Genomic DNA, 14,143 nt, shown 5'->3' with positions numbered 1-14,143 from the left:
ACATTTCCCCCTTCCAGGTAAAGAGGTAAGGAAGTGGCTAAGACCTGAGCAATGCTGTGAGGGGAGAAGCCAAAGATCAAGGTCCAACAAGTGGCTGTGACCTCAGTAAAGTGAGAGGAGAGATAACAAGCCAAAGGAGGGACACGTAGGTGGAGCTGGGATTTGGGTTCCCCAAATAGAGAACACCTGGAAGATTGTTTTTGGGGAATGTAGTAGTAATTGGCTGAAATGGGTATACCAAGTAGCAGTTAGGGTCAAGGCAAACTTGAAAGCATTCACTCATTCAGTAAATAATGAACAAAAGGATACCATTCCAGGTGTTTAGATGCAACAGTAAAAACAACAAAACAAAAAACCACCAAGAGCACTGCTTTCATGGAACCCACATTCTAGTGATGTAAGAATTTGTTTGCAGGTCTAACTAGTATTGGAGTGTATCACCTCCTATGAGCAGTCTATAGCAGGGAACAGGTGGCAGGTGCTGTCCCAACATTGTGATTAGCACAGGACATAAGGTCAAAAAGGTCAGGGGTAGAGTGTGTCACCATAGAGACTGTTGAGTGGAAAACAGTGAAGAGCCAGGTGACTCTTCCTTTACTGTGTCAAGCATCTGACTTCATCATCCTTTCTACCTCAGACTGTGCCTTTACTGCACATAGCAAGGGTAATACTTCAGACACCCTGACTCACAGATCCTGAGCGCCCTCAACTCCAGTGACTTCCACTGCCACTTTTCTTGCCTCTTTGGTTAACTCTGACCCTAGTGGTTACCCATGACTGTGTCACCTCTGAAACTCCATCTCAAGCATTCCCCAGTGTCCCCACCTTCTCATCTTTCCGGCTGTCTTACCACACTGTCCCCTGCCTCATCACAGCTTCTGTCCTCTCTTACACTGTCCCTTTCAGTTCCCACAAAATTTCCTGTATTTTCTGTCTGGCTCTCAAATGAAGAATAACCTCAAAGTCTCTTTGTTTTATTCCTTGGCCATCCCCACCCAGAAAATTTCCAGTTTTATCTTTTCTGCCTAAGCGAATGAGTCTTGCTTTAAAAAGCCCCAAGTATATGCACGCTATGCAGATACAGGCAGCCAATAATTCACAATTTACAGCCTCTGCTGGAAATCTGTCTGTACTCTTTCCTCATTTTCCACAGCAGCTACTTCCCACCTCTCCTACTCCCTTCACTATCCCACAGACTTGCTCATCAGAGCCCCCTACCCTCTCTTTCATGCAGATGATCCCTCACAGCTCTGACTCTAGCAGGATCTGCGCGGCTTCCTTCACTGATGCTCTTCATGAAGGAAGGACTCCTCACCCAAGGCGAATTTCTCCACCACGGCACAAGTTGAGTCCTTGTTGCCTCCTTGGGAATTAAAGTTCCTCATCTGCCCCTTCTGTTAGCCCACCGTTCATAAGTAAATGTCCAAGGAAAGCCCTCTCCACTCTTTACTAACAACCTCCTCAAAAAAGGATTCCTAACTCTCACCATCTTCTTTCCCCTTTCCTCCCAAATCACTCCTTAAGTGCTTGCATAATCTAGCTTCCTCCCCAGTTGTGCTGACCACAATCTCTAAAATACACTGTCCTACTTGCTAAGATACTTTCCCCCCGCCTCGTCCGTGTCTGCAGAATGTGAGATTTAATCCCTTCCTGATAACCAATCTTCCTGTGGCTTCTATGACATTACTCTGAGATTTACCTTCTTCTCTAAACTTTTTCCATCTCCTTCCAGTTCACATCATTCTAGCCATCCCTTATGTAACATGCTGCTTCAATTTCCAGCCTAGGACTGCTTTATCTTCATGATCATCTTATCAGGTTTCATTTCCCACAGATTAATCAGAGGATTCCCAGATTTTTATTTGTAGCTCAGACAGTATATCTGATATATTAGTTATAACTATCAATTCACCATCCATATCCACCTGGATACTTCATTGGAACCTCTAGCTAAAGACATCCAAAACTGACCTGACTATGCTTTGTTTCCACTCTTCCTTTTTCTGCAAACCTTAACATTCCCATTTGTTAAAAAGTCAGACAAAATCATCAGGATACCATGACCTCTCCCCTAGAATACTGCCAGCAGTGACTTAATCTGTTTCCTTGCTTGCACTGTCCCCAGTCTACTCTCCAGATAAAAACTAGAGCAGTCTTTTAGAATTCAAATCTGATCATCCTTAAAAACCTTTAAAGGCTATGCATTGCTGTCAGGATAAAATCCAAACTCTCAAGTATGGCACTCAAGGTACTGGTGGGTGGAGGCCCCTGTGTCTTTCTCCAATTTCATCTCTTGCCACTCACAATGCTTGCAATGTCTAATGTCATCATATCCATCCTCATTCAGTCCTTCTCCATCTCCTCTCTCCCCTCTCTCTTCTTACTACAGAACATCCTTGCAATAATGCTATTCCCACTGCTGAGACCACTTATTCCTTGTCCTCTTTGCCTGGGAAATTTCTAATACAACTCAGGTTTTTCAGAATGAAAATCACCTATGCACATGTTCTTCCAATAAACATCCCTACCATCCTGTTTTCCCTGCCACCACAAGGTAAAGGCAAACAATTTTATATGCTTTCACCAAAAGGAAGACTATCACCTAAATTATTAACAGGTACTAAAATCTGACACTCATAAACTAAAAAAAACAGCTGCTTACTAGAGAATTCTAGTTGGTTTGCTAAGACATCTGGCTGTTAACACATTACCTGACAAATTTGCCAAATTTTGAAATTCTACCACCAATAGTTACTATTTCTTCAGTTTTGAGGGAGATATTTATTATCAGATTTTTACTGATATCCTGAGTTAGCTATAGTTTAAGTAGTGCTAAAATTTTTAATCAAAATCACTATTTACTTTCATCATAATGGATTTAATTTGTGGGATGTTGTTTAATTAACTATAAACTATTGAGACATATTTACATGAATACTTTTTTCCAATAAATGGGTTTCACAACTAATGGTAAGGTGCAAAGGTGAGCTATTTATACCCTTATTGTTAAAGGAATTTTTGTTTGAAAGGTAGTATTACATTTTTATCACAGAATTATTTTTCCACTAAAAAATTAGAACAGGCCAGCCGGTTGGACATCAACTATTTCACCCTGACTAATCTGGTTATTGTTTAACATAATAAGTTATCTGCAACTTTTAGTCATGACATATCTGTGCTGTGATGAGTTTTGAGATGTCACAAATAATTTGTTACTAAAATTAGTTAAAAAGCTGAAGTTTGGGGCACTTGGGTGGCTCAGTCAGTTAAGCGTTTGATTTCGGCTCAGGTCATGATCTCATGGTCTGTGAGTTGAACCCCACATTGGGCTCTGTGCTCACAGCTCAGAGCCTGGAGCTGCTTCGGATTCTGTGTCTCCCTCTCTGCCCCTCCCCTGCTCACACTCTGTCTCTAAAAAAATACATTTTTAAAAAGCTGAAATTTCACTTACAAATAGTATTCTAGAATGGGGGGTGCCTGGGTGGTTTAGTCAGTTAAGCATCTGACTCTTGACTTAGGCTTAGGTCATGATTTCACAGTTTCATGAATTCAAGGGCCACATAAGGCTCTGCACTGACCCTGCAGAGCCTGCTTGCGATTCTCTCTCTTTCTCCCCCTCCCCTGCTTGTGCTCTCTCTCAAAATAAATAAATAAATTTAAATGCTCTAGCATGAAATCAAGTTTTATCTGTGATGATACTTTCAGTTTTTCATTTCCATGTAATTTCTGACAAAGGGATTTAGTTATATATAGTGTACCAAACAAGTGCCCATAACCACAGGTGACCCAAGACAGTCATCTATCATCTGTGTCAGAGGAAAAAAAAACATGAGAGTAAAAAACTGCCAGTCTAAAATATGAAAAGTCTCAGCTATAGAGTAGCAATGGGTATGGACAGGAAGAGAGGGCTGTTGATGGTCCCTGGCACAATGAAGAGACAAAATGACAGAGTCATTTCCAGATGTCAAGATAGGGTAATTGGCGGCACCTTGAAGCAAGATAGGGAATACAGAAGAGAAGGAAATTAGGATAAAATAGACTGAGTTCAACTTTGAGACCGTCAAATCTTATACCCAGTGACACTGACAGGAAAGGTGCAAAGAATTGGCTCTCTTACCCTAAAGCTCAGGAGAACACATTGGGCTGGAAGGACAGATGTGAGCCTTGTCAAGGGTTAAGATGTAGGTAGAAATTCAATCAACCAGGGCAGGTGTGTAACGAAAGAAGAAAGAGGAACCAAATGACATAAGATAGGAGAAAGGCCACTCCTTTCTGTTATGGTATCAAGATTTCTCTGATGAAAACACTGGGCCAGAAGAATAAATGTTTTTAATTCTATGAGAGCTTTCTGGAACCCCCTTCTAATGTTCTCAAATCAGTATGTGGCACCCATGGAGGAAAATATACTCACAGAAATCTGGAGTATGTAGATAACCTTTCATAGACAGCTTCCATTTGATAAGGTACTCCATCATACCACAAAATAGGACCACTACTAGTCTCTGACAGAATGGAGCTGCCACAAATCAAACCAGATACCTTATACTACATTCAACACCCGGATCAAGGTCAAGGATCAAGGCCCCAGACCAGCACCAGCCACACTGACAGGCTCTGGCCCTGGCAGTTCCTTTGGTCATCTGGACTACACAGTGATACACAGTGCAATCTCCACTTCGGGCACCTGACAGCCTCAGTCTTTATAGAAGGAATTAAGGGCTGAGAATTTTTTACTTCTGGCTAAATTTCAATGTGTGTACCTCCATGTGTGCCTTCTATTCAAATGTGATAGAGTTAACGTTTCTAGTAACTACTTCTATACTATTCACCCAGAAAAAGTCAGCATCATTCTCAAAGAGTTATTTCTAAGTTTCAGCTAGACTTTATATGGCAAGAAGGCAGCTCTTTTCCTGAGTACCTATTTTGTGTCCAGCATCAGGTAGTGCTGTATGTGTTATCTTGGTTAATTCCAAAGCACTTCTATGAAACGGGATTTGAACAACCTTCCACACACTCCCACTGCAGATCAGCAAACCAAAGTTCAAAGAAGTTGAGTAAATTTTCCAAGATTACAAAACTACCACATGGAAAGCTGGGATTTAAGCCCAGATCTGTCTGATTCCAAAGACTGTTCTTTCCATCACTGCACATGTAATTTTAAAACTTTTCCAAGGAGGCCCATGGTTGGCAGAGGCAGATAGGTAGTGGCTCACTATGAGACAACTCATTCCATCATCAACATTCCTATCAACTAAAGCTTTAATCTATTTATAAATGGGTTCCAAAAGTGATTACAATTGAATTTTTTTTTTTTTAAAGAGTTCTTGTATTTGAAAAAAAAATTTGGGGGCGCCTGGGCAGCTCAGTCAGTTAAGCGTCCGACTTCAGCTCAGGTCATATGTCACAATTCGTGAGTTTGAGCCCCCATCGGGCTCTGTGCTGACAGCTCAGTGCCTGGAGCCTGCTTTGGATTCTGTGTCTCCCTCTCTCTCTGCCCCTTCCCTGCTCATGCTCTGTCCCTCTCTCCTTCAAAAATAAGTAAGTACATTAAAAAAAAAAAAATTTGAAAAAGAAAAATTTGAAAATCTCTACATAAAACTGACGTTTTACTGCCGCTATTATCTGTATTGCTGAGAAAAAAGATAGCAAGCATTTAAGGCCATAATTTATTTAAAAAATTAGTCCAGTAAGCAACTTCCCCCTAGCCTAACCAAGAAAACATTTAACATATTTAAATTTGGCTATCATTTCACTTTCGGCCAAGAAAAGTTGAAAGAGACCAATAAGGAAGGAAGTTACGCATATCAAAATATGAACAGATGTATATATTGAGTATGTCCATCTTACTAAACAACACTGTACACTCAATAGATTAGTAGAAGGAACAGTTAGTGACTATTTCTCTTCAATAAGAACTTCTTGAGCTACAATTTTCCCATCTTTACCTGGCAATAGTTAAAAAAAAAAAATAAAAAGTGTGTGGAGGGGGTCTGGGTGGCTCAGTTAAGTGGTCAACTCTTGATTTCAGCTCAGGTCATGACCTCGTGGTTCATGGGTTCTAGCCCCATGGCAGGCTTCACACTGACAGCACAGAGCCTGGTTGGGATTCTCTCTCTCCCTCTCTCTGCCCCTCCCCAGCTTATGTTCTTTCCCTCTCTCAAAATAAATAAATAAACATTAAAAAAAAAAAAAAAGTATGAGTCTTTGTTAAGTGACTTATTCACAGGATTAAAAATAGATGTTATGAATCATAAATCATAGTAATATGCACTAGACTGATACTCCTTGATTATTCATAGGTACATCATAGGCATCTATAAACCGCCTGTTAAAAACCACTCTAGAAACTTCACGAAAGTTTTATGATTAGTTACAAGCAGCAGTTCTAAAATGGGAAAAAAGTTAAATTTTATATAAAGCAGATTTCAAGCTATTGAGAACAAGCCTAATAACCATCAATTTATTTAGGGCTGGGTTGGAGAATCTATAACCTATGGTCCAAATTCAATTCACTTTACTTAGCTAATGACTCATTTCTGAAAATAGAATCTAATTTTTTAATAAGATTTCTTTTTGGTAAATCTAGTTTATGAATATATCTTATAAATTAAGTTCACAAATGCGGAACATTATACAGAACTGTATCTGAATTCTCGTCTCCTCGCACTAACAGTGTAGGTTTGTTAAGTGACAATCTTTGAGATTCACTTTCTTCAATTATAAAAAGATAAAAATTCTAATTAGCACTGTTGATGAAGCACACATACTGTTTCTCTTGTACAAAACATTACAAAATGATAGTAAAGGAAATGTTTAAGTTATAAATACAAAGAGAGGAAGAGAATAGATATTAGCGGATAAGAAATTTCAAAAAATGTTTAGAAGGCAAAGGCAGCTGGAGGCAGGGTAACTGACCACAGGAAGCTTCTAACCAACTGCTCCAACCCAACTTCTACCCAACTGCTCCAACCCAAGGGGGAGCTCTGATCATGAAGGAAACAATCTAGTCCATGGACAACCTGAAAAAGGTCAGGTTTTAAAGACACTAGGTACCACTTAGGACAGTGTGAGACACAGGATAAAAAGTAAAGAGTTTGGTTGAAAATATTCGGACAGAATACGTGAGCCCAGGGCTCTTCCCCTTTCCTAAGCAGTTGAAGGATCCTCCCTACCTCCCATCACCTTCACCTCCCAACCAAATACATATAGAGAACATCTCTGAAGATAGCAAGACTTTTGGCCAGACTGAATTTGAGGTATCAAAGGCCATCCATGCAGAAATGTCTGGAACACTGATGCTCAAGTCTGGAGTTAAAAAGCAATGTCAAATAGAGATGTGAGAGCCAAAAAAATAAAATAATAAGACTGAAAGATAATTACTTCGGAAGACTGACATTGAGGAAGACCTAGGACTTTGAGAAACATCTATATGAAAAGTCATTTAGCCAGAAAATCAGAAGGAAACAGAAGGTATTCACCAGAGGCAGGAAATGAAACAAAGTATGATATTATGGAAGCAAAGATAAAAAAATAAATCTCTGTAAAGAAGACAAGACCTGGAAAATTAAGTGCCTCAATAGGTTAAATAAACTAAGAATTAAGAAAAGACTACTGACTGTGGTTAGCAAGATGTCACTGGTTTCATGGGATGACTTTTACTCATTTAACCACTTACTGAGTATTTATAACATGTGTACCAGGCACAGTACTAAGCTTCCCATGTCTGAGGAAACTAGAAAAGAGATAGGAATCAAATTGAAAGGATCAAGAATTTAACAATGATTGAAACAGACTTTCATAAGAAACTTTTGGGTAGAAACAGGGAGTGAAGTGAAATGATAGACTGAAAAGAAACCAGACCCACAAAAAGAAATAAAACAAAACAAGAAGAGAAACAGAAGCCAGCGAAGATGGAGGGATGGACAGTCAAGGCAAGGTCCAAGAGAAGGCAGGAAATAAGAGACCAAACCACTAGAAAGGGGCCCAAGGAAGTTTATTCTTGGAAGGCAACAAGGGATGAAAACTCCTCTGAAGTTGGTAGCTGGAAGCAGAGAATGAGAACATGTCTCCCACTCTTTTAAATAACAGTAGGCGTGAATGCACCAAGACCAGGTGTCTAAGGCTACAAGACCGAAGACTGCAGACCCCATAGAAAAATAAAGGTAGAATATGGACTAAGTATCTACAAGTTTTGCCAGCCATAGAAACCTAATTCATATAAAAGAAATAAATTTATCAGTGGAAAGACAAATCCAAGTGTTAGAAATAGCTACTGATGTTCGCAAAACAGCAAAACTTATATGGCATATAAGTGACAGCTAAGAATATAATGATGTCCAGACATGGTATCAAGCTTCTATAGTCTTTAGTTGTTTGAAAAATACAATTAAATTTTGTAGCTTAAACTTACAACTAAACAATCTTCAACATCTTGATTTGGCATCTCAAAATCAAATACAAAAGGAAACAGATAACATTTATTATTCATAAATCTGTTACATTTCAGACTCAACAGGAAAAATGCTGCATATTTTTCCTCATCACAGAAGGCATTATCATAAAATTCAGATTAATAAGATGGAAGCATGGTAACAAATGTCACATTACAGTAGAGTGCTGTGTTTCAGAAAACTACTTATTAGAAAGAAAACAAATATGCATGTTTTATTCCACTTGCTTCTGAAAAGACTTAAATTGAGACTATTTACAATAACAAGATCATAAATATTGTTGCTGACCCATTTTTTCCCTGAAGGAATGGTGTTGACTATTGGTATTATCAAAATACATATTTTTTATGCATGGCAGAAATAGGTATCTAAACCACTGGATCTGTGTGGCTAGGTTGAAGAAATCTTACTAACAGTTTCCAAAGGACCAAAATGCTCAGGCCACTCCAGTGGGAGTGTCGTGATGCCCTTCCAATATGAGTTCAGTGGACTGCCCGTGTGTAAGTAATCCAATAAGCCTTAAACCATAAGAGAAACAATCTTGGGACTGTGGACCATATTTACTTGGGAACACAGATCCCAAACTGAAATTATCTTGGGTATTCAAAACAAGATATTAAGAATGGATAGAAAGACTGTAATAATAGAGGTCCAGCTGCTATATTTGTCCCACATATATATTTACCATATCTACAAAGGTGTGCCTTTGTCTGCAAGTAGAAAGAAAGACTATAGGGAAGACCAAGTTTGAAGAGTGAAGGTTTTTTTTTAGTGAGATTATAGCTGAAGTAGTACAGTATCAGTTACAGGCCATGTGGGAAAACAAGTAGAGACCAAGACAAGGGAGGCACAGCAAGGAGAGCAGGAATGTTTGGTGAAGGTTAAGGAACAGGTACAATCAGGCAATGAGGGATTAGAAGATGGAATGACAGTAGCTGGTAGCCAAAGAAACCTTGAAGTTTGAGATCTCAAAAGAAAATATTTCCTGTAAAACAACATAAGAGCAAGGCTGCATGTACACCAAGAGAAGTAAAAATCTTGAAGTAAGGAAACTCAAGACCATGCAAAAACTGAAGAAGAAGAAGAAAGCTACAAAGCCCATGCAGTGGCAACCATCAGGCTGGCTAACAACTGGTTGAGGAGGTAGGAGAGGAGTAGGCAGAAATGTTACAAAACCTTAAAGCAGGATCTAATAGTCAAACTCACAAAGAAATGAAGAAAGATAAAGAAAGCAAAGTAATCCTGATTTTTTTCTTTCAATAAAGTTAAAAAAAAAATCAGATCCTGATATTTTCTTTCAAAAAAATTTAGGGGGGCCTGGGTAGCTCAGTTGGTTGAGTGTCTGGCTCTTGATTTCAGCTCAGGTTATGATCCCAGGATCCGAGGATCAAACCCCATTTTGTCTCCGCATTGAGCATGAGACCTGCTTAAGAATATCTTCCTCCCTCCCTCTCTCTTCCTCCCCACCTCCAGGCACCTGGGTGGCGAAATCATGGCTCAGGTCATGACCTCATGGCTCATGGGTTTGAGCCCCACATCAGGCTCTGTGCTGACAGCTCAGAGCCTGAAGCCTACTTAATTCTGTGTCTCCCTCTCTCTTTGCCCCTCCCGTCCCCCCACTCACACTGTTCCTCTCTCTTTCAAAAATTATATTTCAAAAAATTAAAAAAAAAAAGAATCAAGGGGCACCTGGGTGGCTCAGTCGGTTAAGCGGCCGACTTCAGCTCAGGTCATGATCTCGCGGTCCGTGAGTTCGAGCCCCACGTCGGGCTCTGTGCTGACCGCTCAGAGCCTGGAGCCTGTTTCAGATTCTGTGTCTCCCTCTCTCTGACCCTCCCCCGTTCATACTGTCTCTCTCTGTCTCAAAAATAAATAAAACGTTAAAAAAAAAAAGTTTAAAAAAAAATCTCTCCCCCACTTGAGAATTCTTTCTAAAATAAAATTTTAAAAATAATTAAAAAAATAAATTTATATTGTTGACTATGATGGGGAAGAATGAAAACAACTTTATCTCAACCATATCTAATGCCTTTTGAATTATATAATGTTTAAAAGTCCCCCTGTGAGGGAGAGGAGAAAGTGGGTGATGGGCATTGAGGAGGGCACCTGTTGGGATGAGCACTGGGTGTTGTATGGAAACCAATTTGACAATAAATTATCTATATATCTAAAAAAAAAAAAAAAGGTCCCCCTATCAGGCAGCACCTGGGTGGCTCAGTCATTTAAGCGCCTGACTCTTGATTTCAGCTCAGGTCATGATCTCAGGGTGAGTTCGAGCTCTGCATCAGGCTCTGTGCTGACAGCGCAGAGCCTGCTTGAGATCCTCTCTTCTCTCTCTGCTTCTCCCCCACTCCCATTCTCATTCTCTCTCTCTCTCCCTCTCTCAAATACACAAACAGCAACAAAAAGTCCCCCTATCAATAATGAAGAATTCACTGGACTTTGTGGTCCTCCCACTGACCAAGCTAACTTACTCTGGAATGCATGGGAAGTACAAGCATTCTCCTGTATAGACTGTCACAAATCATGTAAGAAGAAAGTAACTGAGAACAGACTCCATGACTGTGGTACAGCTACGAAAACTTGGTCACCTATCTGGCATCGTATCACCTGACAAAACAAATGTACAATTTCTAGTAAACCACTTATGAGTTTAAAAAAAAAAAAAAAAAAAAAGTCACAAGGTTTCGTGATTCTCAAGGATTTTTTTTTTAATTTTTTTTTAACGTTTATTTATTTTTCAGACAGAGAGAGACACACAGCATGAACGGGGGAGGGGCAGAGAGAGAGGGAGACACAGAATCGGAAGCAGGCTCCAGGCTCTGAGCCATCAGCCCAGAGCCCGACGCGGGGCTCGAACCCGCGGACCGCGAGATCGTGACCTGAGCCGAAGTCGGACGCTTAACCGACTGAGCCACCCAGGCGCCCCGATTCTCAAGGATTTTTAACCGCACTTATCGGTAACTATCTAGGGAGGTGTGTAGCTTACACACTTTTCATGCTAGTCCTGTAGAAGAAAAAAAAAAAAAAAAAAAGCCAGTTCATATGTGAGCTGATCAAAAATATCCATCACATACTACGAGCATGCAAGAACATGTTGTTAACTACTGCCCACCTAAAGTACTATTAGATGTCAGCAGCATTTGGGAAAACACAACATAAATCAAAGAATGTCCTAGGGAAAAGAAACTCTGGAGATCAGGTGATCCATTTCACAGATTTAGAACTAAAACTAAGGCTCTGAGATGTTAAGTGCCTGAGCTGAAGGCCTCACAGAAGGTTAGTGGCAGAACTGGGATGAGCACACCATTCTCTGACTCTCTCAGTGCCCACTCCCCCCACCCTGCCCCACATACTATGTCCAACAGAGGTGGGCTGGATTTACACATCAATAATACAGTGCTCTTTTTCAAATGTCAAATGAGACGCAGAATCTAAAAGGAGCAGAAACTAAGAAAAATATTTGCTTAATATAATATTAATTTGAAACTATACCTTTACTGCTTCTGATGAAAGCGCATTTTCCTTTTTCTGACTTGTGCTCATGGGCTCATTTTCAACACTGAAAAATAAAAACCACAGTTTCTTTGAAATTAAAAGAGAATTACGAAAATACAGTTTCTTTGTTTAAAGTAAAAACTGAAAGGTCCTTCACTTGCAATGCTCAAAGGATTCACACACAATATGTAAAAGAATATGTTCATTTGAATCTCTACACTTGAAAACACATTCAAATATACTCATCTGAGCCTCAGAAATTCTTGTGAATCTATCACGCGCTACATTCTTATGTTGATAATCATCATTACAAAGAACAGCGTACAACTATCTTGGAAATGATTAACACTCTACAATTTTATTTATATTAGGGTTTTCCACAGCCTGATATATATTTTTTAATGCCTATACTGAATGCTACATGGAATACAATATATTTCTATTCAGCAAGTCTTTATAAACATATAGGATCATCTAGTGAACTTTGGGAATACTCAAAAATAGATGCAGGCTTATCTAGCCCCAAATGTGTCCCAGATGGCCACCTTAAGAACCTGATTTTCCAGACAGTCACCTCCCAATTGTCTGGTCTAGAATACCTTCACAGATGCCTTATGTCATAATGAACTATGCTTCCTATTAGGCACATATACATTTCAGATATAAACTTTTATATTTGTTTTATACACGATCTTATTTTCATACTTTCATAATGCTAGACAAATTGAACAGCTCCCCACTAAAGATCATCATGACTGTCTGCCATGCGCCAGGGATTATGCTTGGCCTTGAGGATGTAAGAACAAGTAGGTCAAGGTCTTTATAAAACTCAGTCTTGTAGGGGAGACTGATATACAAACAAACTAAAACTACAGTTTGGTAGAAGTTACAACTGCTCAAAGAACAAAATACTATGGAGCACAGAAGAAGCAAAGAACAGCAATTCTGCCTGCTAAGTGCTCTCAGAGAAGGCACAGAGGAGGGGTAATAGAGAATATGGCATTTTCAGGAAACCATGTTTTGTTTGTTTGTTTTTAATATAAGACTGGAGCACAACAACTTGTGTCAGGCAGAGGTAACCCTGCTAGAGAGGAGAATGATACCCGAAGTAGTGGCTGCCAGACCATGCAGAACCTGTCTGACACGTTTCAGAACTTGATCTTTGTCCTACTAGCACTGGGAAGCCTTTAGCCAGGGGACAAGCATAAAGCAGGAGGGATGATGGAGAATGGGGAAAACACAGGGCATCATAGTGACTGGTGGTAGAGGGGATGAAAAGGAGGTGGTCTCAGTAACTCAGATTAGACACAACAGAAAGAGAAGACATGATTTAGGCTAGTTAGATTTTCTATCCATAATGTCCAGTGCAATTATGTAGACAGGGAACAAATGGTAACAATAAAAAGACAGAAAGGTAGAAAGATCATGAAGGTGTGGAAAATACAATGGATTTAAATTTCATTGAGTCTCAGACTCTACGCAGAATACTCAAACCAATAAGAAATAGTCATACTCATAAGCCTTTGAAGTGTCAGCAGGAAAAGCAACTGTATAAAGGAGATAAATATGTGCTTAACACATGAAAATTCCATATGAAAAACCAAGGACAGAAAGAAAAATACTGTACAATTCAGAATTGTGATCAAAAACATTTAATATACACACAAACACACACAAAAGGTCTCAAACATTGCTGCTTTAAAAACGATTGGTTTCTTATCTCCATTTTCTATTTATTTTCTATTTTAGCTTTATTTTTTGTCACAAGGTTGTTAACAATTCTTTTTTTTTTTTTTTTTTTGAGAGAGAGAGAAAGAGAAAGCGAGTAAGAGAGAGAGAGAGGGAGAGAGAATTCCAAGCAGGCTCCATGCTGTCAGTGCAGAGCTCAACGTAGGGCTCAATCTCATAAATGTGAGATCATGACCTGAGCTGAAATCAAGAGTCAAATGTTTAACTGACTGAGCCACCTAGGCGCCCCAACAATTCTCTTTTTAAATTAAATGTCAATACTGGTTTATTTTAGCTCAATGCAAAAAGAGAGAGTAGCAAAATACATGTAAAAAGAGCACATTATAAGGATTTGTCATATAATCACGAATAATACTGACCTTAATGGTTTTATAAGTGTATTCTCTAACTACAGTCTATTTTGAATGATTCACCTAAAAAGTAAACATACAAGTACCTTAGTCTCC

At 39.4% G+C, this 14,143-nt stretch overlaps 1 protein-coding gene across 2 annotated transcripts in view; it reads right to left on the bottom strand.

The window, feature by feature from the left end:
- CRYBG3 (crystallin beta-gamma domain containing 3) overlaps positions 1–14,143 on the bottom strand; it is a 129,457-nt gene that overhangs the window by 98,788 nt on the left and 16,526 nt on the right. For both annotated transcript variants that reach the window (XM_042954296.1, XM_042954297.1), the window contains exon 2: positions 11,946–12,012. In XM_042954296.1, coding sequence (XP_042810230.1) covers positions 11,946–12,012 — 67 coding nt within the window. The remainder of the gene's footprint in view (positions 1–11,945; positions 12,013–14,143) is intronic.

The sequence above is a fragment of the Panthera leo genome, chromosome C2 (genome assembly GCF_018350215.1).
Source record: "Panthera leo isolate Ple1 chromosome C2, P.leo_Ple1_pat1.1, whole genome shotgun sequence".
NCBI classification, from domain to species: Eukaryota; Metazoa; Chordata; class Mammalia; order Carnivora; family Felidae; genus Panthera; species Panthera leo.
This window is presented reverse-complemented; position numbering and strand designations above follow the sequence as displayed.